The sequence below is a fragment of the Amphibalanus amphitrite genome, unplaced genomic scaffold (genome assembly GCF_019059575.1).
Source record: "Amphibalanus amphitrite isolate SeventyFive unplaced genomic scaffold, NRLGWU_Aamphi_draft 000219F_arrow, whole genome shotgun sequence".
Lineage (NCBI taxonomy): Eukaryota > Metazoa > Arthropoda > Thecostraca > Balanomorpha > Balanidae > Amphibalanus > Amphibalanus amphitrite.
This window is the reverse complement of record NW_024881714.1, coordinates 448,660-471,644: the sequence shown is the minus strand read 5'-3', so window position 1 is coordinate 471,644 and position 22,985 is coordinate 448,660. Positions and strand designations below refer to the sequence as shown.

Sequence of the window (22,985 nt, the reverse complement as noted above, 5' to 3'; positions counted from 1 at the left end):
TATTACTACCTGGATAGGGGGATACCCGGACAGATCATGCAGGTGCTGAGGAGGCGGATGAGCCGACAGCTTATCACTAGCACATCTGTGTTTATGCCCAAGTGCCTGCGCCTTTCTACCCCCGCATCTCCGAATTCCGACAGACACCCTAAAAAGAAAAGAAAATTCCTCGTAATAAACCCCAGCGCAACTTGAAATCTGTCAAGGGCAGTGGAACCGAAGTAATCTTTAGGTAGAACTGCCGAGTCGCGTTCAAATAGACGCGCCTCGGAGGTTGTCATGTGGCATGGCGATGCCCTTCCCATCAGTGTTACCCTGAGCGAGTTTGTCGAAAGCCGCTCAGAGACGTAACTCTTACGCTATTAGTTTGGATCCACCGGTTCAATTCCTTCGCAGTGTCTCGCAAACTCATAAGCGTGACGAAGCCCAAAAAAGTCAGTCCTATGTTGTTGTGGTGCAGCAGTGCCAATCGGCGACAGTTAGTGTGCCTAATAAGACACTAGGGCGTGGAATTTTGCAGGGACATTTTACAAACCATTCTTCCGCACAAATGAACGTTCAGTGTCCAGACAATATGACATTAATCGCACTGCCCTAGCTGTGTGATGTACGGCATCTCGTCCCCCGTCTGGGTACACCCGCTCAGTCCCGGAGGCGCTCGCCGATGCTCGTGCGCACGGTGCCGGACCCCTGATCACGCATGCACATAGGCGGATCGAACACTCAGGCACTCGGTCGAGCAGCGCTCCGGACTGGCGACCGGAAACAGCCACTTAGCCAGCCTTATATATTATCCGGATACTGACAAACAAATAAGGAAGTTAATGCGCCTTCTGACCCGAACAAAGCGGTAATACAATGCTTTTAATAAGCATCCCCCACACAATTTGAATAAGCATGCCTAGAGTCCAAATCATTTCCTTCTTTCCCTTTTCCTGATGAAGTACCCTCTAAACATGAGTATAGTGGGATACCACGACCGGCACTGACGTCCCAGCGTGGCGGGACGCGGGACTGGCGCCGCCAGCCCCGACTCTGGTCTCAGATTCATGCAGCCCAAGGCCGCCAACACATTCAACAAAAGGGAAACACGGAAATACATGACAGGACACGACACCATGTGCGCACGAGCAGATGCGAAACCCCTTCGAGAGCGCAGGCGCCCTCCTATCGCCGTACAATTGCTAGTCTATGATACTTATCTACAATAAAATCGAAAAAGTTATAAATAAGGTCGTGCGGGGAGGAGTGCAGGGCGGGCAGAGCCCGGCTCACACAGGCCCGCAGGCCTCAGTTCACTTGCTAGATGATGCACCACTGTGTCAGTTCGTGATCGGACGAGATCACACGAGGCGGTGATCAGTTCACAAGCCCTCAGTTCAGCGGCACGCCGGCCGTCAGCACATGCTAGCTGCGCTGAGCGAACCGGCCACCGGGAGCGCGCACTCCGCAGGGACCAACGTGCGGCGGCGGCCGCAGCCGCGATGCCGCACCACCCGTGCGTGCCGCGCGATAGCGCCGTCAACTCAACCGATCATCACTTCCCAATGGCGAGACTCAGGCTTTATTCACTCCTCCGTCAGGCGCAGCGTGTCGGGGGCACCCGAGACTCGATCACCGTGGGCAGCGAGACAGGACGGACGGACGGGCGGCCGCACCACCTAAATCAGGTCGGCCACGTTGTTGGGCATCTCCTCGATCTCCGTATGATAAAACTCCTCTATGTCCTTCAGCGCGCGGCTGTCACTCTCCGTCACGAAGTTGATGGCCACTCCCTTGCGGCCGAACCGTCCACTGCGTCCGATCCTGCAGGGCGACACGCAGCCGTGAGTAGGGAGCCCGACCGGCACCGACAACAGGCACAAACGAGCGGGGTGTCCTAGCAAGCAGCACAATGGCAGGCCATGTCGGTCGGAACCAAAAAGCAGTGATCGAGCAAACACGTTTGATGGCAGTTTCGGGGCTGATAACGAGCGTCGATGCATAGAAAACAATGGACGAATTATAAAAAAGCTAAAGATCAGTCTATGAGGTACTCCAGCAACGCACAAACAGCTGTCAACAAAATAGTGAGCAGTCTACGCTAAGCTCAATGCCTGTGATTCAACAGCGAACGCTCCCGTTTGTCCGTCCCACCTATGGATGTAGTTCTCGCGGTTGGTGGGCAGATCGTAGTTGATGACCAGCGACACCTGCTGGACGTCAATACCACGCGCCAGCAGGTCGGTGGTGATGAGCACACGGGACGAGCCCGAGCGGAACTCCTTCATGATCATCTCACGCTGCTTCTGGTCCATGTCGCCGTGCTGACACACACACGAACACAGGTGTTAGAACATGTGGCACAGCTTCGCTATAATCAGCGCCAATAGCCAGTGATCAGCAGAGCGATAAACAAGTCACAACATTCTTACAGTACAGAACGCTAACGGACCAAAAACAATAATCGAGACTTCCACCTACTGATACAGAACAAAGGATTGATGAACTATCCGCCTGTCCGGCCGGAAACAGCTGACGCAACCACGAACCATCGAGATTCCCGCTCGGGTTAACCGAGAACATAACATTCGCCCACGTCACCCGCCCCGGTCAGCATCGCCCCCACGACGCGCAGCGTCCTTACCATGGCCGAGACGGTGAAGTCGCGGCGGTGCATCATGTCGGTCAGCCACTCGACCTTGCGACGCAGGTTGCAGAAGATGACGGCCTGCGTGATGGTCAGCGTCTCGTACAAATCGCACAGCGTGTCCAGCTTCCACTCCTCCTTCTCCACGCGCACGAAGAACTGCTTGATACCTACGTGAGGGAGACAGAAATAAGTCACCTACTGTCACCAGCGTAGACCAGACGCAATTCCGTTTCCGATGCAGTCATTTTCATCGTTTCAAGAGTTAATTTTAACACAAATTACTAAGAGATGCGTTGTTTTGAAATACAGTGAGCAATGGGTTGATTTCACCAGACGTGAGTGACACCTGCCTGATTCATACCGCCCACGATAGCTGCAATCGCTTATCAACTGAGTCATGCCCGCCGCACCGCGATACCCACCGCCCACTTACCCTCGAGGGTCAGCTCGTCCTTCTTGACCAGGATGCGGATGGGGTCACGCATGAAGCGCGACGTCACGTCCATCACGTCGGCCGGCATGGTGGCCGACAGCAGCGTCACCTGGATGTCAGACGGCAGCGTGCGGAACACGTCGTAGATCTGGTCCTTGAAACCGCGAGACAGCATCTCGTCGGCTTCGTCCAGCACGAACATCTTGATGTAGTCGGTGCGCAGCGCGCGCCGGTTGATCATGTCCATGACGCGGCCGGGCGTGCCCACCACCACGTGCGCGCCCGACTCCAGCGAGCGCATGTCGTCGCGCACGTTGGTGCCGCCGATACAGGCGTGGCAGATGGCGTTAAGATAGTCGCCCAGCGCCAGGACCACCTTCTGGATCTGTTGGCAGACGGCGCGAGACCAACGTCAGAATGGAAGGCGCAAGGCACACGGCATACACCATCAGCTTCAGAGCTTCATATCAGGTTGTGTAGCATCTCATATTGAGGCAGTTTGACCATGAGCAGCCAACTACCTCACCCGTAGACATGCAAATAATATCCTTCCAAAATGTTACCAGAACACCTATGATCGGTGACCTGGTGCTTTGATGGAAGATGAGGACAATTTTGATCACAAAATTGATTGGAATCTGGGCCTCGTTTCATAAAGCGAGTCCGTAACTTACGTCGGTTTCTGGGCTTTTATTGCAAGCGCATGTCAAGCGATAAATTCATTTCACCTTCTCCCTTCTGCTCTTGCTTGCAAACAAATAAATTCAACGGATCAAACAGTATCGTCATCGCTTCACATGCACTTGCAATACAAGACAAAAAAAAAACCGGCGTAAGTTACGGACTCGCTTTATGAAACGAGGCCCAGAACTGGGCACATGCGTCCTATCATGGTACACTCGGGGGCAGATTGATGTTCCACAACTCTTTATCCACCGGGTTCCTATGGCTCAGCATTGGCAGCAGCCGCCTGGTACCGGTAGACTGTGCCGCTTCACTTACTTGTCAAGCGGCACAGCCTACCAACACCGTATGCCACCGGTCTGGGTCGGTGGCTGGAAGGCGATGTGGGCCGCCTGTGACGTCAGCGCAGCGGTGAGGGCCGAGCCCGGAGGCATGGCTCGGGTCGGCGCGGCGCGGCGGCTGGCGAGGGCTGGGGAGTGAGGTGGGGTGGGAGCACGGACATCGCGCGGCTGAGCGAGTGTAGTTAACTTTCGCGTCTCGAGGCGCCAATTATTCTACCTAACAATTGTGCTAAAGCAGTTGTTAAAATGTCCTATCCCCAAGACAGCGTCTATCATCATACTTGCAATGCACATTACGACACACTTAAGCGTGGCAATGGGACAGCCGATAGAACTTATGTCACTCGTGCATCGAGGTGCGGAGCTATATTTTGTATAACATATTAGTATTAAGGTTTTGATTGAGCAGATTGGTGTCTATTGTTTCGCACGGCAATCGTCCAGAGCCGTGGGAACTGGGGGTTATGAGTAGTGCCGCAGCCAACGCTCCAATTTAAAGCGATTATTACTGTTGCTCTAATATGTGGTCGCAGCCTCCAATAGCAAACCGTTCCAACTAGGAGCCAAAAAGTCGGCCACACAGGGGGGCTCGAACCGGGCTTCTCCCACCGGCCAATTCACGACACGAGCGTTCATCCACTGAGCTACCGAGAATGGTCCTCGTCCGCACAAAACAAAATGACATTCACCCGCTGACCGCCAATGACAGTATTGTGACATTTGATCGCGTTTGACCGCGGCGGGTGGTCGCTGGTTTCGGCAGCTCAGTGGATACACGCTAGCGTCGTGGGGTGACCGGTTGGAGAAACCCGGTTCGAACCGTCCCAGGTGCGCGACTTATTTGTTCCTAGATGGAGCGGTTTGCTATTGGTGGCTGCGACCACACATTAGAGGAACAGTAAGAGTTGCTTAAAGTTGGGACGCCGCGCTATCCAAAAACCCCAGTTCCCACGTCTCTGGACGATTGCTGTGCGAAATAATAGACACCAATGAGCTCAATCAAGGCCTTAATACTTATCTGTTAAAAACAATGTAGCTCCGCAACTCGATGCACGTGTGATATAAATTCTATCGGCTGTCCCAATGCCACGTTTAAGTGTGTCGTAATGTGCATGGCAAGTATGATGATAGGCGCTGTCTTGTGGATAGGACATTTCAACAACTGCTTTAGCACAATTGTTAGGTAGAATAATTGACGCCTTGAGACGCGAAAGTTAACTACACTGGCTCAGCCGCGCGATGGTCCGTGCTCCCACCCCACCTCACTCCCCAGCCCTCGCCAGCCGCCGCGCCGCGCCGACCCGAGCCATGCCTCCGGGCTCGGCCCTCACCGCTGCGCTGACGTCACAGGCGGCCCACATCGCCTTCCAGCCACCGACCCAGACCGGTGGCATACGGTGTGGGTAGGCTGTGCCGCTTGACAAGTAAGTGAAGCGGCACAGTCTACCAGTACCAGGCGGCTGCTGCCAATGCTGAGCCATAGGAACCCGGTGGATAGAGTTGTGGAACATCAATCTGCCCCCGAGTGTACCTCATGTCAGAGCTGCTACGGCTAACCAAAACAGTAGTGTTCAGGCCGGCATGTGAAGCAAATGCATTATTATTTGAGTCACAGGACAAAATACAAGTGTCAGTAGAGCGGTGTAAAGCTGAGCTGACGCTCATCAGCTACAATAATCAAACGGCCGCTACGACGTAATTTAACCAATGCCTACGTCGATAAAAGCAGACAAGCTTTTCGTCCGAAAGCTGTCGGAACTGGAAATGATAAAATTTGGCAAAAATGAGCGGGGCATATACAATGTAGATATATGAAGAGAAAAGGCACAAAGATCACATTTTACTTAGATATAAAACCAGTGACCTGTGACTAATATGCTCCGATAAAGGTACCAGATACTGTTGACTGACCTGCTGAGCCAGCTCGCGGGTGGGCGCCAGCACGAGCGCCTGGGTCTCCCGCATGCTGGTGTCGATCTGCTGCAGGATCGCCACGCTGAACGTGGCCGTCTTGCCGGTGCCCGACTGCGCCTGGGCAATCACGTCGTGCCGCTTGATGCAGGGCATGATGGCACGCTGCTGGATAGCAGACGGCCGCTCAAAGCCGTATCCGTAGATACCGCGCAGCAGGTCCTCCTTGAGGTTCATGTCATCGAAGTTGCTGACCACCTCGTCCCAGTTGGACTCGATCGTGTGGCCACCGCCGGCGGCCGACGTGTCCTCCTGGGGAACATTGCTGTTCTGTCCCCATTCCTTCTCACCACTGAAACAAAGGAAATGGGCTCAGCAAACAGCGAGGAAATGAAGGGAATTTGAGGGATGACAAGGGAACAATGAAAAGATGTTTACTGACACTGAATGTCAACTTTGGCTTTTATCTGTGACTGCTTCAACATACCTGGACGTCATCAACGCCCATGTGTTCCTTGACAAAAACTGTTTTAAGCCCCGATCACATTGTAGCACACCATATTGAGGCGGTTTGACTAAGAATCGTCAGCCACCTCACCCGTAGGAATGCCTAGTAACATTGCTGTACTTCCAATATAATAATCCAGGACACATACAAGCAGTGTACTGGCGCTTTAGAGGAAGAATGGCACTAGATTCCGACAATGTTGCGCTGCTCGGCTGCCTCCTAATATGCGAGCAGGGGGTGATGCAATCCGGTAGCTGACGTCACGGCCGAGAACGCGGGCCTGCGTACGAGCCAAACGCTGGCGAAAATCATCGCGGCATGGATGCCGGGGTAATATATTGAGGGGGCCGGGTTGGTGAGTATCGAGAGATTTGCCGATCGCAAATGATCGATGGGTGTCGTTAACCTTGCTCCACTTCTACTACTGTCTCCCATCATCGCAGCAAATCATACAATATCAATCATACAAGAACAAATTACTAAAAAAGGGAAACCATTTTTTAGTATGCTAACGCGCCATTTTTATCCAATGCGACTGCAAGTAGCGCGAGGCCAGAGCTCTTTTCCGATCGAGCCATAGGCGCGGGAGCCGGGGGGGCAGTGGGGGCAGCTTGCCCCCCCAACTCTGGGGCCGTGGGGGCGGTGCCCCCACAGCTTTGAGACGGAATACCACACTTTTTTTGCAAATGTTTTCTTTTTTTGTTGAAAAAGCCGAGGGGTGAAAAATAAGTGGCCTAAACCCGGTGAGAAAACTAGATTTGGGGGTACCCTAGGTTAATCTCTATTATGGTGTGCCCCCCCCAGTCGGAAAGTAGTTCCCGCGCCCCTGGATCGAGCAAGCGCTGCACGCAGCGAGTGGTCTGTCACATCGGGAGCACGGGTACATAAAGACAGCAGCGACTTCACACCTCACTTCTCAATGGTCAGCAGTCCATTGCCCGTCAACAAGAATGCATACTAGTATCTCGGTAGCCGGCCGCCGATCAGCACCCACGAGTGGTCCAGCAAAAACAAGGAGCATGCTCACATTTCTTGTTGAGTACCAACTGAATGTTTGAAACAGACAGATTGATGCTCATGCTAAGCAGCTTGTTGCACAGGCCTTGATCCCTTCCATCTGATCAGGCAATTATAATTAAATAAGCAATGAAGATGTTGAAAAGCATCAAACCCATCGAAGCCATACAGTCTATCCAACTAAGCAAGTTTAATCAGCTGCAGCTGCTCCCACCAACCACTAATTTCCCTGATCATGAGCCTCAAACACTGGAGCAACCCAAACACATACCCCTTGCACTATGGATGCTTGACTAGCAAATATGAGATTTAAAAGCTAAGTACACTACAGAAAGAAAAATTACACTTTTAACATGGAGTTTTGAATTGGAATAGCAGTCTTGTAGCTTGAGCTAAGACTATCACAAAACAGGAGCTCATACACCCTAATGAACACCCTAGGCAAAGAAAGTACATTTACCATTCCAAAAAGAAAGCCTTGTAGAGGAATGTGCCACTATTAGAAGAAAGCAAAGAATGTAGCATTGTAGCCCCCTGTCACAGAGGCTAATCTCAGCCAATCAGCATGCAGTTGCTTTTGAACTACACAATATAATTGGTTGATGCATAATAAGATTCTGCGCCACCACTATTTAGCCTCTACCACTGATGGAAAATAGTTCTTCCTAAAACTAATTTGAGGAAAGTAGAACATTTCCTTTAGCACACTGTCAATACTTCCCTGTTTCCACTTTCTGACACTGACAGAAAAATGATACCAGATAATTGTCCTGCAGTTACTGACTTGTTGCACTTCCATATGTTCAATGGATATCCAAAAATAACAATTTCAGTTTTCATAAAAACAGAATGTTATCCTATATTCCTAAAGTGTGTTTGAGGAGTCACCAATTAAATTTCTTGATCAATAGGTTAAAAATGAACAAAGAGGACACTGATGTAGAGGGCTTAGAGTGATTTGCAAATATAATGTGCATTTTCTACTATCCAATGTATGTAAATGTGGTAACAATTGACTAATTTAATTGTACCCTAAAACTTTGAAGCAGTCTGCTTCCCTCAGTTTTCTTCAATTTGACTGCAAAATGAACACAATGTAGCACCTGTATACAATAGTGCACTATGCTATATGTCACAAAGAATCCAAACTCCACTCAAAGCCCAAACTCCAAAGATTCAGTTTGGGCTGGTGACTAACAGCTGAAACGCTAAAAAAATGTAAGACATGGTTTTGGCACCATGTTATATGCGTTACTCAAAATGCATTTTGCCTGTGAATGTTCACAAACCTTGTCAAGAGACATTACATAGGATATCCACTTCCTGTAATACAAGCAATGTTGTTCTATCTAACTAATTATTAACTAACAGTGTGCTACCATCAACCTATGTGTACCACATTCTGCAATTAAAGCCTTTCACAAAATCAATAAAATGCAAAGTGAACAGGTATGCTACAACTTGCATGCTTTCCAATTCTCATTTTTATCCAAATGAGTCATAACTACAAGTAAATAAAAAGGTGACAGTTACTTAGGCACAAATTTGCTATAAAAGGATGGTCATTCAAGATCATCAGCTAAGCATGCATGGCTGAGTATCAAATATCAATCAGTGTCACAAAAATTTGATTTGGATGGGAAACAATATCTAAATGAAAAAAAAATTAGCACTCATTCAAAATGTACATTTCTCTTAATACACATTCATTCAGATGATAACACACAACAGCAGGTCAGCAAAATTGAAAGGTGAAAAGCAAAACCCCTATCATTTTCTAATGGTGTGTCAGCCTGATCCTACTCTTACAAGTTACAGCATTCATTACTGATATGAAGGATCTTTCCATCATCAAGTTAAGGAGGAAACTGAGCCTAATCCTACTCTTACAACATTCATTACTCATATGAATGATCTTTTCATCATTAAGTTAAGGAGGAAACTGGTCAAACAGTGCATGTGCACACACTTGGATGTTATGAACATTTACTCTATTCTAATGCTCATGAGATACTAAGGCAAAAGACATGCACCTGGAAAGAGCAGGTGTGTTTCCATAGTTGAAATTCAATATATCAGTCAATAATGTTGCAATGAATGAACTGACATTGCCACCAGTCTCCCATAAAAATTGTATAACATTCCCATTATAAGCTATATCAATTATTTACAATGTTCCCGAGAAATAACGTTGAACCACTTTCAGGATTCTCAGACTCAGTCATTCATTGGATTCTCGGAAACCCTGACAGCGGCAAGCACATAGCACGCTCTTATCAGTTTCCATATGCAAAAAAAAAAAAAATCAACCTAAACAATGGACATTGAGGGAAATACTACACCTTTTTATCAGTGGGTTTTCCTGAAACTTCCAACTTTCAAATGACTGAATAGGTGGATCACAGGCACATAATCAAGCCAAGTTTCTCGATCTAGAATGTCTGAAAAGTGTAGCTTGTTCAGCTTAAATAAAATAGAAAAAAGTAAGCTCATGCAAAACCCAGACCCATTATCATTAGATAAAATACCTGTTGTGGTGCCTTTACAACAATGCACACACCAAAACTAGCAGAAATTGCTAAGCAACTCAGAGAACACATCAAACAATAGGCCTCCAGCAGCCGTAGCCTTGCGGCATATTATACAATAAGGAATTCCGGACGGGAGCCAGACCCCGTGGATAACCTACGCCCAATTTAAGCCATTGTAAGCAAACATAGCAGGTGAAGACACCCGCAAAAGAAAACAAAACGCAAAGAATATTATCATCAGTAAAACAAGCCCTAAAATGGCGTAAAATACGAATATTACCTGTCAACTTCTTGGTTGGACATCCTGTCAGTGATCCGCTGAGCTGCGAAAAGGCCGTGAGGCGGCAAGTGGTGGATAACTTTGTAGTAAGCATCCGCGGTGACTGCTAGTATATGGTACTTTCTGGAATATTCAGCCATAAAATTCCTTCCATTTATTTTATTTTTGGAAATTCTTGGTAAACAAATGCAATTCAAGAAGGTATATCAACACATTACCAATATTTTTGCTCCTTACCACATAATCTGAATTCTAAAATCAGAATTTCCAGCACTATTTCAGATCCATTTCCGTTACAAATTATTTTAGCTTTCCACAAAATCTGCTTTGCACTTTCCAAAAACGATTTTTCAACCCTGAAACGTTTAAAAATTGAGTATTGAAAAATGTTAAACCAATTACCACTAAACGATATTGCTATCATTTAATTGAAATCTGTGCTAGCTTATAAGTTTTAGTCCTATGTAATATCGTTACAAAACAATATAGTACAAAATGTAGACCTCTTTTCTGATGTTTTGTTGTTTTCTGCTTGAAATTTTGCAAGAGAAATATTTGAAAAATTGATCAAGAGCAATTTTCAGCATAAGTGATACCAGGAAATCACTTATTTGCGGAAGGACACATCCCGTACCGGCAAGCCAGGGGGCGCGTCAGTCGCGAAACATTTTGGGTGGCGGCCGGTGAGCTCCGAGCTTGTGTGGTGTGGACTGCTTGTGGACTAAATCATCACATCAAAATGTCTTGGCAACAGTACGTAGACGATCAGCTCATCGGCACCAAAATTATTGATGAAGCGTGTCTAGCGGGTCATGATGGAGTCATCTGGGCGACGAGTCCCGGCCTCGGCGTAAGTATTACGTTTTGCGCCATGATTGTCGCGCCGCCCTGCTGTCGAGCATGAAACGCTTTTTTTAAAAGCATATTTTGTACGAACGGCGTCCTGGACGGTATTTTCGAACTGTATAATGTGAAAGTCATTCAAATGTTCAAAAATTGTGTGGTGCTAAGTCACAATTATCCGCAAGGCGCAAACTGCTTGCCTTCAGTCGTAATTACGATTGATAACATTATTTAGATGTCATGTTAAATTGTAAGTTGTTGGTATTTCTGAAGGGAGTTTTGAATAAGTAAATGTGATGAGATGCATCCACCTGAATGTTTTATAACCTGTCCTGGCTAAGAAGATGTGCATATTACTGCTTAGCTCCCAGATGACATAGGTAATGCCTCAAAATAGGAAGAGGCACTACTTTACTGGGTATGGGTAGCACTGGCTTACAACTTCTCTGTTGCATAAAGAATCAAAGGTATGTTTATTCAAAATATGACAACATTAGAGATTGCATGCACATGACATAGCCAAATAAAAAAGAAATCAATGCAAATTTATTAAAAACAAGTATTTACTTCTAACTTAATTTGCAAATACAAGTAAGAAAAGTTGTATTAATGAAGAAAAGGCGCTTCAGAGAGTATGCACAGATACCATTGCTGATACAATGAAGCCCTACAATAAATATAACCCTGATTATTATAATTAATATAACCTGATATAACATGAACATTGTTGCTGATAGAGAAGGTGTATGCCAGTGCTATTTTTACTCCCTGCTGGAGAAGATTTCCCTGATGGTTACCAATGAGCTAATTCAGTAACCAGTGAGTTGTCTTTCCCTGGCTGGTTGGAAAATTATTTCATAAGGGTGTCAAAATTGAATTCTTAACTTTTATAAAGGCTTGAAACACTAGAATCAAGTTCAAGCTGCATAGCTTTCCATTTCAGTTCAAAAGCTCATGCTTAAAGTTGAGCATTCCTTTCAGTGATTGATAGCCATGTGCTCTTAATTTAGTAAATTGTCCCTGAAGTGTCCCAGTCCCTGCTCATTCCAGGGAGGCTCTCCTGTTCTAATGCACCTGTTGGTGTCAGGCTTTAGCATTTGCTTTATGTTGTTGGAAAATGACCAGGAAATAGAAGCAAATTATGCTGAAGGATTGATGAAGAAGTGCTAACATAGGCATGCCATAAGTTTCATGTCGCTATGCATACTGTCTAATGCATAAGCCTTTCCATTGCTTATATGGAAGAATATATTTGATCATCACTTGCTTAAATTGCTCCTTCCCTGTACAAGCATAGTGGAGATGGTGCTGGTATTTAGTATGCGTGATACACAAGGCTCTGAAACCCTGGTCCCTGTTAAATGCTCTTGAGGTTTATAGTTCCCATGAAGGTGCATTTATTATTAGTTTATCTTAAGATTCAGCTAGATTTTACATTGCAAGTTGAGTGGTTCATTTGCTAGTAATTCATGTCTCATTGATAATAGCAGTGGAAAACAGACATGAATGAACCTTAGTCCTTTAGTTATCCCATCTATTCAAGAAAGTTGAATGTTCTTTTGCCATTGGGTAAACAAGTCTTTCATGTCCACTTTGATATCAAGGTAAAAAATGTCTTCTCTGGAAATTAATAGTTTGACATCAGTTGGTGACATACCAGGGAAATAAGCTAAAATTAGAGCGCTCTATTAATTGCTCCTGCCCCATGTTGAAGAGATACCCCTAAAAGCGTGATCTTCTATCGGCCCTTACGCAGCAAGGCAGTACTTCTCAGACCGGTGGATGGTACCAATAGAAAGAGAATGCGTCAAAGATTAACATGAATAAATTAAAATAACATTAAAATGTTAATTAAGCGTAGAAACAAGTCCCAAACATAAGCTAATTATTGCTCCTACCTCGGCGACGGCGCTCCCCGCAGTCAGCGGAGAAGCTAAAATAAAAGCCACCATCCTCCTCCGTAAGTCAATTTTAGAGCGGCCGAGTGGACCGATGCGGGGCCACCAAACTGAGATAAGACGTGGCTAGCAATTGCAAACCGCCATAGAAATCAATATCTTAAGACGTACAATATGGGATGATTACTCTGAAGCTGGAGTGAAAGCATGAGTAGATTGCAAGAAACGAAATGCATAGATTAGTTGAATTATGTACGATAGGCACAGCTCAATAGATGAAGCCATTTCTATGATGTTGACATTTGACATAACCCTTCCTCTCCTCACCTTAGTAAGTGCATTGGCAGTTGCCGGCATAGTTTTTGAGCACGAGTGTAATTCGCCATCGGACCGCAATGCATGTTGCTAGGCGGCTGCATTTGCAACGAACATACGAATACTGCCTTCTTTTGTAGAGTTTGTTTTTTAGGCGATCTTTGACGTAGAAGGGGCATACCTGTCGACAACTTGAGTTTCTCCGAATTTCAAAAACTCCCAGAATTTCAATTCCTTATGCACTGTTGTAGGTACAGCTATGTTCACAAGTTTTCGTTTCCTCCTGTTCTAAAAAGGATGATATTTGTCGATTTCGTGCGTCGCTGATAGGAGGGTGCGTTTAATAATTAGGCCCAACGCTTTCTGCATCCGCGAGTACCTTCAAAAGGGAACAACAGTTTCCATTTATTACACTATGGGACATGTGACAAAATGACCACTGGAACACGCATGAAACGGAGCTCATATTCCTAAAAATGTCTACAAGCACTTCTTTTCTGACACTATTAGCAAATACCATCTCAAGTTAGGTGGTTGACAGACAGTCAATGGAGATCTGGGGAGACTGAGTGATGCCAATTCACCACTTAACTGATAATGAGGGCCGAGGGGAAAGAAACATGCAACATGCACAACTGACAACTTGACAAGTGATAAAACACTACCACTATTGCGCAGTGCACAACAAATTACAGCAGCCAGCCCAAAAATACTTTTGGTGACTACTGGCTAATTGCAAAACAAGTCACTAATAAATGTCTTAGTTGCAGCTGAACACTGCACAATGATCACACTGTTCACGCATTGAGTGAGATGCCACAGGTGGTTTGAATCACACTTTGGTACAACTGCAAATCTGAAGTGTTGTCATGAGGTTCATGCCTCCATGATCACTTTGGTTGTGGTTGGCATAACACTTGTAGTCTGCAGAGTTCCACATGAACTGCAGACACCTCATCTGGTGGTCTTCATGTTGCTCAACTTCTTCAGGAGGCAAATGTCGACCACCCAGCGGAAGCATGGTCCTGCAGAAAAGAAAGGTAATGCATAAGGTACAAACATTATCTGCTGAAACAGCCCCTTCTGTTGCCTGTTATTAAACTTTTAACATAACCTAACAACATGTATTCCATGTATATTACATTTGTTGAAGTAAAATACTGCCGGCTATTTCAAAACCAGAAAATGAAATTATATTGAGGCATAATTCACATGCTCGGCTATCAGTATCAAATAATAAATTAATTTAAAATTTGGCATATTCTATAAAACACTCATAGAATATTCTACTTCACATCACAAGGACAATCTTTGTTGGGTGTTTGATTGACGCATTGGCTAAGTTTGTCTTAGGTTTTATTATTGCAAAAAATTCATATTGCATTATTGTATCAAAATACTGCCAGCAATAACAAAACAAGAACATGAAATGTCAATGAGCAACCCGCCTTTCCTAAAAATGGGTTACTTTGAAAAGAATTTTAGTTTCTTTTAAGGAAAAGGAGAAATGCTTATCAGGTAATTATCAAAAAACCACTCAACCAGCAAGTGGCTGGGTGGTTTCACAGCAAACATCAAGCCAAAACATATATTTACATTTATCTAACAATTGAGCCATTTGACTACTACCAGGATATGTGAGCAAAATAAGCATCCAATTATCCAATGTTGACTTACTTGCAAAGTTTATGCCTTATGTTATGAAAATGTGTCACTAGAATATGATACTTATCATCGAATATTATTTAATTTACGATTTATTTCGATCGAAACGCACATGGAGTTCCGCGCCATTTTCGTCGACGATGAATATGATCGTGTTTCAAGAAGAGATAAGGGGTTTCAATGGTCTTTCAAAGCAATAATTTGATGCAAAATTTGGTAGGAAATAATATAAAGCTCGTTCAAATGGCCATCAACCATTTAAAACACCGAAAATACTCACAACTCCGTCCCAACGACCACGCAGCACCGCGCACGCCACACAACTGGCACAATGCCAAAACTGCTGTCACAGCAGAAATGTTTTTTTTTCTCGATTGCAATTGTGGAATTATTTATTAAACAGAAGATGATCTTTCCGAAAAAGAGACTGATTTTATACACAGTTGCATGGAAAATAAAAAAATCCCGGTAAGTTTATTTGTATTGTTTTGTCGATTTTGACATGCTCCTAGTTTGCAGCCATATTTCGATAAGTTCTACAGGGAGTTCAAAATTATTTCAGGACCAATCTTTTCCTCGTTCATTTTCCCGTCGATCATGAAATTTTTAGAGCGGAACAATTAGTTTCCAGGCGGTCCGAGCGGTTTTCGTGAGAAGGGTGCAAAAATCGGCGTCATTTTTAGAGCTTCGACACCAGCTCAACACAGGACCCTATGGGAGACGGTGAAGTAGCGGAAGCAATAAATAGAGCGCTCTAATTTTAGCTTATTTCCCTGGTGTGTCACCGACTGACATGAAAAGGTATGAGCTATGTGGCATATGCTGTGAAATAATGTTTAGCTATTTAACTTGCAACTCTCAATCCACAGAACAATTGTTTACAAAAATGCATGATTAGGTATCTCATTTGAGCATAAATATGCTTAACTTTTCATGCTTAGCAAGAAATACCAAGATATAATGTTGCATTGTGGATCTTTGGACCTGATACTATAAAATATGTGTTAACAACTAACATGTTTATTTTTTTTTACAATATTTGCAAAAATTAAAAGAAATTTGAAACATTTGACTTTTTGATTCTTAACCAAGAAGGAATTGTGATATGATGCAACATATTTTCACAATGTTAACTGGATGAACAAACTAGATGTAAACCTATATTCAGTTTACAATTCATTTTGCTTGTGATGTCATTTCAACTTTGTTATGTTCATGTTATGGATGGTATGGACACATTGTTCACATTTGAACAGATTATTGGTGCCTATATTGTCCATACCACGTAGTGGCTTGTGCTGCTCTTGATGCATTTCACTTTGTGTTTTGGCTAGCTAAAAATTTGCCACCTTTTTCCCCAGTAGATGGGACATTCAAGTTGACCTTGAACTGAATGCCCGGGGATCTCGGACGACCAATAAGTTCCTAAGATGTACAAGAGTATGCCTTTTGATGCATGACACGGTGCGAGAAATGTTATCTTTGATGACCCCGTATTATCTTCGAGCTCGATTTTCTATTATGTGACTGAATGCTTACTCTGGGATATTGCACTCCACTTCTTTTGCTGTATGGTCTATGAGCTGAGTTTGTGTGTGGGTGGAGGGGGAGGGGAAGGGGTCCGAAGCGAGCCCGGCCCACGTGGCTGTGAATCATCAGCGGTGTGCGTTTCAGTGACTTGTTTCGATATATGTATCGTTAGCCTCGATTGCTATGTCTCGGACGATGCAGATGGCTGGATGTGATTTGGTTGATCTCCTCCATGCTATTGTTTCATGTTTTATTCAAACATTAAGTAGTTTCAGTTCCTTTTTAAAAGCCTTACGTCTACCAAAGCAGTGAATTTCATCTGCTTTTGCTTATATTTGATGGTCGTATTTGATGGTCTATTTCATTGACTCTCTTCAAAATTTTGCTGACCTTGAACTAGTTTTGGCTTATAATTCAATTTGAATCAGTTCAGATAATTTTAAACTTTATTTACACCAAATTAATGTGTTACCGAGTGATGAACACAAGGCTGCGAATAATGTATCGTGTTGGGGAATCTGTCCTTCCTCCTACAGGCTATTTGACGTCCTCTCAGACTTGCCGGGTTTCTGACCGTCTATCTCTCTCTCCCTCTCCCTCAGGCGCAGCCCGATCAGATCAAAACCCTGGTGCAGGCAATGGACAACTCAGACGTAGTGACCACCAACGGCTTCAGCATAGGCGACATGAAGTACGTCTACCTCTCCAGCATCCCCGGCAAAGTGATCCGGGGCAAGGCCAAGGGACAAAAGTCCGGCGTCCACGTTTGCCTGACCAAGCAAGGTGAGACGATGGGCTGGGGTGATACTGCCTGAGCCAGTGGCTGTCTGCTTTGTCGTCACGAGTATGATGATGGCAGATTGAGGTGATGTTGATTGAGCAAGTTGAGTGTATGAACCCCCCCCCCCCCCCCTCCCCATCCGAGCTGTGTGAAGTAGGGTTCGTGGTGCAATTCAGTTATGGAAACGTCTTATTACGGAGCGAGCGAAGCGAGCGTAGTCTTTCCTTAGATTAACGGAAATTTCTGAGTATGAGCGGCCGGCCGGCCGGCCGGCCGGCCGTGGTCACGATTCTGCGACGCTTATATCTCAGCAACCACTTGACCGATTTACACGCGGTAAATTTTGTTGGGCAGCTTCATTCCTTCTACCAAGTATTGGACTATTCTCGATATATGTGGGTGACCCCTTACGCACGTGCCACGTGCAAAACGAAGAGGTGTCACTTTTGTAATTGTTGCAATATCTCGGTAACTACTTGGCCGATTGCGCTGAAAGTTGGCATGTAGGTAGGCATCCACTAGGCACTGCATATCCATATGCCAGAGTTGGGGTGCTGCTGCACGTGCGCACGTGCAGGGGTCGATTCCAGATCTCGAGAACGGCTGAAGCGATGGCGCTCAAATTTGGTACATGGTTAGGGACCGGTTAGTAGGGTGCCGTGCAAAAGTCAGTTGGGACCCATTTTGCACGTGCGCACGTGCAGGGTGCCGCTTCCAGATCTCGAGAACGGCTGGGCCGATTGTGCTCAAATTTGGCACATCGCTAGAGACCAGCTAGTAGGGTGCCGTGCACAAGTCAGTTGGAGGTACCCTCTCGCAATTTCGCACGTGCAGGGCCCACCCTCTCGCTCGCTCCGTTGGTCGCCCCAAAAGGCGTTATACTGGTACTTCGATCATCTCGGCTGTGCGTCACATGTAGACGGTTTCTTAGTGACCACGCTAGTCGATGGCCCATCCGGATCGTGCATTCCTCCAGAAATAAGTATCGAGTAGTCCTAATCGCGGAAAATTTACCAATCTTGGGTGAGGCCGGCGTTTTTATTTCTAACGTCAGCATCTTTGTTTTCCGTCTGGCGATCACTGTGTTGCCAATGCGTTATAAATAGTCACGCATGGGGCGGACGGATCCGAAATGTTGCTCCTGATTGTTACAGCTGGCTGGTTTATGGACAGTGCATCGTATCTTCTGGCGTTTTACCTTAACCTGACACGTAGTTAGTGAAAACTTGGAAGTCAATCCAACCATTAGCTACGTTACCATGGCACAAGCTAAGCCGATTTTGAAAAATTGATTTTCTCTATCATAGGACTTGGCATAATTTGAAAATGTAAATATGGGATTAGGTGCTTGCTGAAACCATATACGTTTTGTCGCCGACAAACTGTCGTTCGGAGTTCTTTTCTGGTTGGATGTGGACTGTATTTTATTCGGTGAGTTTGTGCGACATTCGTAGCCCGCCCGCCTGCTATGTGAGCTCCTGGGTTTTTGATGTTCGGCGATTTACAGTTGTAGATAGACGTGAAGATTTCCCGTAGAGGATTTATTGAAGTATACGCGAAGCAAGAAGCGGAAGCAGTTGTGAAGAAAACCGGTAGATGAAACACGCAGACACGGAGCACCATTCACATTCACTGTACAAATCTGAAGCACTGACACTGCCCCGCCGGGCGCGGCTGCGCGCAGGAGAGTCGGTCTGCGCGCGTGCTTCTGTACTCTGTCCCCGCTCAGCCGGGCGAGGCGTCGAGCGGGGCAGATCAGTCCGTGCGCACAGCGCGACGGTCGAAGTGAGACTCTGCCGGGGTCGTACGTGACCCACATTTTATACGCAATGCTTAAGACGTGTGCAAAACGAGTGCGAACTTGCACTGTAGCGGGGAGGTGGCTGAAGGCGCCAGCTTGGCGGCCTACGTGCCTTAAAACGACGTGTCTTTAATTTATATCTCGGTCTCGGTGGCGGCCGCGGCGCTGCTGCGTCTCGGCAGCGTCGGCGGCACGCGTACCGACCACCGGCCGCGTCTGCTCGCGGCCCCGCCCTGCACAATGCCTCACAACTCATCCTGAGTCTGGACGGGGTGACGGCGGTGCGGCGGCGGGACGGCTGCAGCGAGCGGCGGCGGCGCCGCGGTGTCACGGCGACCGGCCGGCTATCACGGCGGCACAGCGGTAGCGCGGGTTGGACCGAACACTTTCGTCGGTGACATCACTCCACCCCCGTGTTTGACCACAGGGAGAACACAAAATGACACGATCACCGACAAAGACGTTCAAACAAGTACGATATACACGCCTAAATCGAATAAACTACCAAACACAAACGGCCACATGCGCGAGTTATGAGGTTCAGGTTCAGAAGACAAACGCGAAGCACAGACGGCCATATGCGTGAGTTACGAAGCTCAAATTCACAAAGCAAAACAAGAATGAAGAGTGAGTGCGTCGGTAAGCACGCGCACGCAAAATACTCTTCCTTACTTTAACTGGTTCGGGGGCGTGGGCTCGACAGTCCACAGTAAGCCAGCATCATTTCTTGCTTGCGTTCGGTCGGCTAATGAGATGGCTGAGGAGGTGACGGGGCAAGTTCCAGAAGCGCCACCTTCGTGGCAGGCCGGGTATACGTACCACCTGCTGCCGTCTTGAGCTGTACGGCGCGGACTCGGCCGTCAGGCCCCGGGAACACTTGCAGCACGCGCGCCAGCGGCCAGTGACCTCGGGGCGTGTCAGATTCTGCTAGCAGCACCACGTCGCCGACTGCTAGGTTCCGTTGGTCAGCTTGCCATTTTCTCCTGTGGATCAGGGTATGGAGGTACTCTCTTTTCCATCTTCGCCAGAGATGGTCCGTCAGTGCTTGAACGTACCTCCATCTTTTTTTGGAGTGCAGATCCTGGCTGCTGAAGACTCCAGGGGGAAGACAACGGCTTCCCCTCCCCAAGAGATAATGGTTCGGTGTGAGAGCTGTCAGGTCTCTCACATCGTCTGTGACGTGTGTCAGCGGTCTACTGTTGATCATGCTCTCTACTTCGCAGAAGACAGTTGACAGCACCTCGTCTGTTGTCACCTCGCCGCCGAGCACGATCGATAGCGCTCTCTTGACTGCGCCGATCATTCTTTCCCATATGCCGCCCATGTGGCTCGCGGCTGGTGGGTTGAAACACCATTCGATCTGCTGCTGGCTCAGCTCGTCAGAGATCTTCTGCTGGTTCCACTGTGTTAGTGCCTCTCGGAGTTCACGTTCCCCGCTTTTCAGGTTTGTTCCGTTGTCGGAGAAAACCTTCTTTGGACGACCTCGGCGTGCCACGAACCGTCGGAAGGCCATCAGGAAGCTGTCAGTATCCAGGCTGTTGGACACTTCCAAATGAATGGCTCGCGTGGCCAGACACGTCACCAGCAGGCCGTACCTTTTTTCCGTCTTGCGGAACCGCCTGACTGTGAGCGGCCCGAAATAGTCGATCCCCACGAAGCTGAACGGATGGGAGGTGTTAAACCGGTCAGAGGGAAGATCGGCCATTCTTGGAGGCTGAGGTCTCGCCCTTCTCTTGCGACAGATGGCGCAGTCGATAAGGACTCGTTTTACCTGCGAACGACCCCTCGGAATCCAGAATTTCTGGCGAACTTCGTTCAGGGTGTGTTTTGCGCCGGCGTGCATGAGCTGACGGTGCGTTTCGTAGATGACCATCCTCGCCACATCAGAACCTGCTGGGATTAGAATGGGATGGCGAGCGTCTTCGTCCAGTGGGGCATTTCCTAGTCGCCCCCCGACTCGTAAGATGCCATCAGCGTCCAGGATTGGTGACAGGTCGGCGATGCCGCTCTTCTTGTTGAGCTGCTGACCCGCCTGTAACTGGTGCAGCTCGGTCCTGTAGGCCTCCGCCTGCACCATCTGGAGGATGGTCTTCTCCGCGTCATGGAGCTCTGACACGGTCAGTGGGCCTAGGTTTCGCTGTCGCTTCTGCTCGCCTTTCAGCTTCGAGTTGCGGAGGAAGCGCAGGATCCAGGCCACCGTGCGCTTGTATTTTGTCCAAGACGAGAATTTGCTCGGTGTCGGCAGTGCTGCCTTTGGATCCCTCACCGTGACTGTGGCGAAGGCTCCAACTTTCACTTCTACGTCTTCTTCAGCCAGCTTCTGAACGTGAAGCTGCTCTGGCCACCCTTCTTCGTCGCCTCGGAGGAAGTCTGGGCCGGATAGCCAGAGAGGGTTGTCGGCGAGCTCCTTCACTGTCTCACCCCTGGAGCACAGATCGGCTGGGTTGAGTCGTCCTGGGCAGTGCCGCCACTGACCCTTGTCTGACAGGTCGTGGATTTCTGCCACTCTGTTTGAGACGAATGTATGGAATCGTCTGCTCTCGTTGCTGATGTACTGCAGGACGACCCGGCTGTCGCTCCAGTAGGTGACCTTCTTGACTTGATCTGGTATCTCCTTTTGGAGCGCGTCCACCAATCGCACTGCGAGCACTGCTGCCTGCAGCTCCAGTCTGACGATCGACAGTCTCTTCAGCGGTGCAACTCGTGTCTTGCTCATGATGAACGAGCAGTGATGCGTGCTGTCTGGTGAGGTCGTACGGAGATAAGCGACTGCTCCGAACGCTCCCTCTGATGCGTCGCAGAAGACATGAAGCTGACGTGCTATTGTGTCACTTGATGTTGGACGGAGGCAGCGTGGGACACTGATGTTTCTCAGTGCTGGCAGTTCTTGGAGCCATTCTTCCCATTCTTTCTGCTCCTCACGATCCAGCTCGTCGTCCCAGTCCAGTTGCTTGGTCCAGAGCTGCTGCATGAACATTTTGGCTCTGATGACGAAGGGCGCGGCGATCCCCAGAGGATCGAAGATCGACGCAATCCTTTGGAGGACTCCCCGCTTTGTCATCGGGACGCTTGAGTCTCGGAATCTGAAGCTCAGACTGTCCTTTTCAGCATCCCAGACCACTCCCAAGGCACCTTGTGTGGGCAGCTCCGCTTCTGTGAGGTCTAGTTCCGGCTGTGCGCGTTTCTCTCGGGGAATGCTCTCCAGGACGCGCCGCGAGTTGCTTACCCACTTGGATAGATGGAAGCCGCCTCGGGAGAGTGTCTCTGTCACCTGCTTCGTCGTCTTCAACGCATCATCTTCATGTTCTTCTGATCGTAAGAAGTCGTCCATGTACAAACTGTTCTTCACAGTTTCCACGGCCTTCTTTGGCAGCCCGCAGTCTTCTCCATGGTCCGCGACTGTTCTTTGGAGGACGTAGTTGGCAGACGCTGGAGACGATTTGGCGCCGAAGATGGTCACCTGCATCTCGTAGATGTCTGGTTCTCTAGTTTGGTCCAGGTCGCGCCACAGGAAGCTGAGCGCAGGTCGGTCCTTCTCGATGACACGGACCTGGTGGTACATTTCTTGGATGTCTGCCACCATGCCTACTTTTTCTTCTCGGAAACGGAGCAGGACGCCGGTGAGGTTCTTCAGCAGGTCTGGTCCGGTCAGGAGCTTGTCATTCAGCGATGTTCCGTACGATCTGGCTGCCGCATCGAAGACTATCCTGAAGCGGCCTGGCTTATTGGGATTAGTCACGGCATGGTGTGGTAGGAACCAGCGTCTGGGTAGCCGGAGCTGTGCCTCCTCCCTGGACAGCTTTCTGGCGTGGCCC

The 22,985-nt window shown here is 47.6% G+C and overlaps 2 protein-coding genes across 3 annotated transcripts in view; one reads left to right on the top strand and one right to left on the bottom strand.

The window, feature by feature from the left end:
- Window positions 1-773: 773 nt before the first annotated feature.
- On the bottom strand, window positions 774-10,727 carry LOC122385432 (ATP-dependent RNA helicase eIF4A-like). Its single transcript, XM_043373702.1, has 6 exons — window positions 10,338-10,727; window positions 6,002-6,353; window positions 3,066-3,450; window positions 2,627-2,799; window positions 2,137-2,306; window positions 774-1,806 (listed from the first exon to the last, which is right to left on the bottom strand). Exons 1-6 carry the CDS (start codon window positions 10,475-10,477, stop codon window positions 1,662-1,664), a joined length of 1,365 nt encoding a protein of 454 aa, XP_043229637.1. The 5' UTR covers window positions 10,478-10,727; the 3' UTR covers window positions 774-1,661.
- LOC122385433 (profilin-like) overlaps window positions 10,645-22,985 on the top strand; it is a 24,408-nt gene continuing 12,067 nt past the window's right edge. The window contains exons 1-3 of one of the 2 annotated variants that reach the window (XM_043373703.1): window positions 10,645-10,700; window positions 10,885-11,187; window positions 17,191-17,371. In XM_043373703.1, coding sequence (XP_043229638.1) covers window positions 11,077-11,187; window positions 17,191-17,371 — 292 coding nt within the window. In that variant the 5' untranslated portion in view covers window positions 10,645-10,700; window positions 10,885-11,076. Of the gene's footprint in view, window positions 10,701-10,863; window positions 11,188-17,190; window positions 17,372-22,985 lie in introns of those variants that run through there. The other variant, XM_043373704.1, reaches the window with a different exon arrangement.

What these genes read in the sequence shown, in the direction of transcription:
- LOC122385432 (XM_043373702.1), bottom strand. Translation starts at nt 10,477, where the DNA reads ATGGCTGAATATTCCAGAAAGTACCATATACTAGCAGTCACCGCGGAT. An exon ending in GGACGAGCTGACCCTCGAGG is followed by an intron (nt 2,800 to 3,065) that starts GTAAGTGGGCGG and finishes TCCCTCACGTAG; the next exon opens with GTATCAAGCAGTTCTTCGTG. An exon ending in ACTTCACCGTCTCGGCCATG is followed by an intron (nt 2,307 to 2,626) that starts GTAAGGACGCTG and finishes TGTGTGTGTCAG; the next exon opens with CACGGCGACATGGACCAGAA.